Genomic DNA, 2,485 nt, shown 5'->3' with positions numbered 1-2,485 from the left:
ACATCCTCCTCTCCCCTACTTTCTCTATGGGGTCCAGAGGACAGTCCAGAAGATTTAGCAGGCTCTCCATGTTTCTATACCTTGAGCTGCAATCCAGTTGATAAAACATGCTGTGATCTATGTCTTCAGGAGGAGAAAGGCAGCGATGATGAGGATGATGAAGATGAGAAGAAGCCTTCTTGCAGTTCTGATATTCCAAACAAGGACAGCTCTAAAGAAAGTATCAGGTAAGAATATTGTTCAAAGAGGGCAAGGTTTATCCCAAAAAAGTGTGTTTGAGCTTTGTAGTAATACTTAATGTTTTTCTCCTCCTCAGTGCTGAGCAGAAACAAGTGGGGAAGATAATTAAGTTTGGCACTAATATCGACCTCTCAGATCCCAAGAGGTGAGCAATGGTGGTTATCATTACAAAACATTTGAAAGCCACTAGATCTTTTTTCCAGATGTTGCATTGCCCTCTAGTGGTCAAGTCTCAATACAGCAGCAAGCAAAGCTCCTTTGTATGACATCTGTTTATATCAATGCAGCTACTTGTCATCCATTACTAAAGATTCTGTTCTAACCTGCTATCTCTGCTCAGGTGGAAGCCTCAGCTTCAGGAGTTGCAGAAGCTGCCAGCCTTTATGCGAGTAGCATCTAGTGGAAACATGCTGAGTCACGTCGGACACACCATCCTAGGCATGAACACTGTCCAGCTCTACATGAAAGTTCCAGGAAGCCGAACGCCAGGTAAAGGACTCTTTCGTGTTACATCTGTAGTTAAAACAATATGAAACATAAGTTACTATCTGAATTTAGATATGTTCATTCTAACATCAACAGGTCACCAGGAGAACAATAACTTTTGCTCAGTGAACATAAACATCGGCCCTGGAGACTGTGAGTGGTTCTCTGTCCATGAGAACTACTGGCAGGCCATTAGCGACTTCTGTGAAAAGTGAGTAGACATAGACAAATGCAAGCTGACTTTTTTTTTAGTACTTTCCCTTTATACCAATATTAAATGCAAGGGTTATTTAAGATGCTAAGCCCTACAACTTTTTCATGTATGTACTTAGGCACGGAGTGGACTATCTGACAGGGTCCTGGTGGCCAGTGTTGGAGGACCTCTACAAAGCCAACATCCCAGTGTACCGCTTCATCCAGCGGCCGGGAGACTTGGTGTGGATCAACGCTGGAACTGTTCACTGGGTTCAGGCCGTAGGCTGGTGCAACAACATCGCCTGGAATGTTGGACCACTCAACGGTAAGGAGTGCACCATCGAGTTACCAAATAGAGATAACGCAACAATAGTACAAATATTTTGTAAGTCAGTTGTGTTGTTGCACATTTTCAGCTTACCAGTACCAGCTGGCCCTGGAGAGATTTGAGTGGAATGAAGTGAAGAAGGTCAAATCCATCGTCCCCATGATCCATGTGTCCTGGAACGTGGCCCGCACTGTCAAGGTCACCGACCCAGACACTTTCAAGATGGTCAAGTGAGTACCAATGAACTGATAAGCCTTCATCACATTAAGAGAGGTGGAAGAAAATATTTCCGTACTAGAGTCAATATGAACATTATGACCTTGAGGAAGGATTGTATTGCATTGGTATCTCAATTCACTTTGACAGTAAAACTTTAGTCTTGTCAAGAGAATCATCGGGAAGGACTTTGAAACTGAATGTGCTATTTAAAAGACTTTTTTTAAATCAATTTCTGCTAGCCATCCACAACATTACCCCTGCATTACTTCTGGATTTCCCAAATCACAGAACAGGGTTTGTTAATTGCACGTTAGTCTCGCATTGCCAGACCTTCCTCCACGTTGTCTCTGCAAAATGGGATCGGGAAGGAACTCGTTCAAAAGGGGGCGTTAAAAGGAATGTGTTGGCAACTTTATATTAATGTCGTAATCTTTACCTTTTTTGCCAGACACTGCTTGCTGCAGTCCATGAAGCACATCCAGGTCCTCCGGGACCAACTGGTGGCTGATGGCAAGAAGCTTTCCTATCAGAGTCGGGTCAAGGACGAGCCTGCCTACTACTGCAACGAGTGTGACGTGAGTAGCCATCGAGGCTGTAGTTTGTGGTGCTGTTTAAAAATATTTAGACCTTTACTGATAGGTGTATGATTTTCTCTCTCTCAACATCAATAAAGGTGTTCATTAACTAGTGTTATCTGACCCAAAATTTTTGTCAAATAAAGCCAGTTTACACAACATACTATGCACCCCCATTTCCAACCAATGACATAGTTAGTGGTCTTGTGCAATTCACATTGATATCGACGAGGAAATCAGTCAGTCAACGTGGAGAAACAACTCCGTATAAAACTATATACTTCAACAGCACCAAAAAAACCAGGTAATTAAGGGCGGTGATCACGGCGAGTTCATGTAAATGCCCATCCCCGATACCTATAAGAAAGCTAAGATTTATTGTAGGGCTGGGTGATAGAGAAAATAAAATATCTCAATGTTGATATTGTATGGTTGACTATTG

General features: G+C 42.6%; 1 protein-coding gene across 5 annotated transcripts in view; it reads left to right on the top strand.

Annotated features, from left to right (window-relative positions):
- The window catches only part of kdm6ba (lysine (K)-specific demethylase 6B, a), a 106,188-nt gene that overhangs the window by 101,582 nt on the left and 2,121 nt on the right, over positions 1–2,485 (top strand). For all 5 annotated transcript variants that reach the window (XM_032544702.1, XM_032544701.1, XM_032544703.1 and 2 more), the window contains 7 exons: positions 130–227; positions 317–385; positions 581–729; positions 823–937; positions 1,059–1,246; positions 1,338–1,479; positions 1,917–2,043. In XM_032544702.1, the coding sequence (XP_032400593.1) occupies positions 130–227; positions 317–385; positions 581–729; positions 823–937; positions 1,059–1,246; positions 1,338–1,479; positions 1,917–2,043 (888 nt within the window). The remainder of the gene's footprint in view (positions 1–129; positions 228–316; positions 386–580; positions 730–822; positions 938–1,058; positions 1,247–1,337; positions 1,480–1,916; positions 2,044–2,485) is intronic.

Source organism: Etheostoma spectabile, chromosome 19 (genome assembly GCF_008692095.1).
Source record: "Etheostoma spectabile isolate EspeVRDwgs_2016 chromosome 19, UIUC_Espe_1.0, whole genome shotgun sequence".
Lineage (NCBI taxonomy): Eukaryota > Metazoa > Chordata > Actinopteri > Perciformes > Percidae > Etheostoma > Etheostoma spectabile.
Note: the sequence above shows the minus strand (reverse complement) of the source record. Positions and strands in the feature narration are given on the sequence as shown.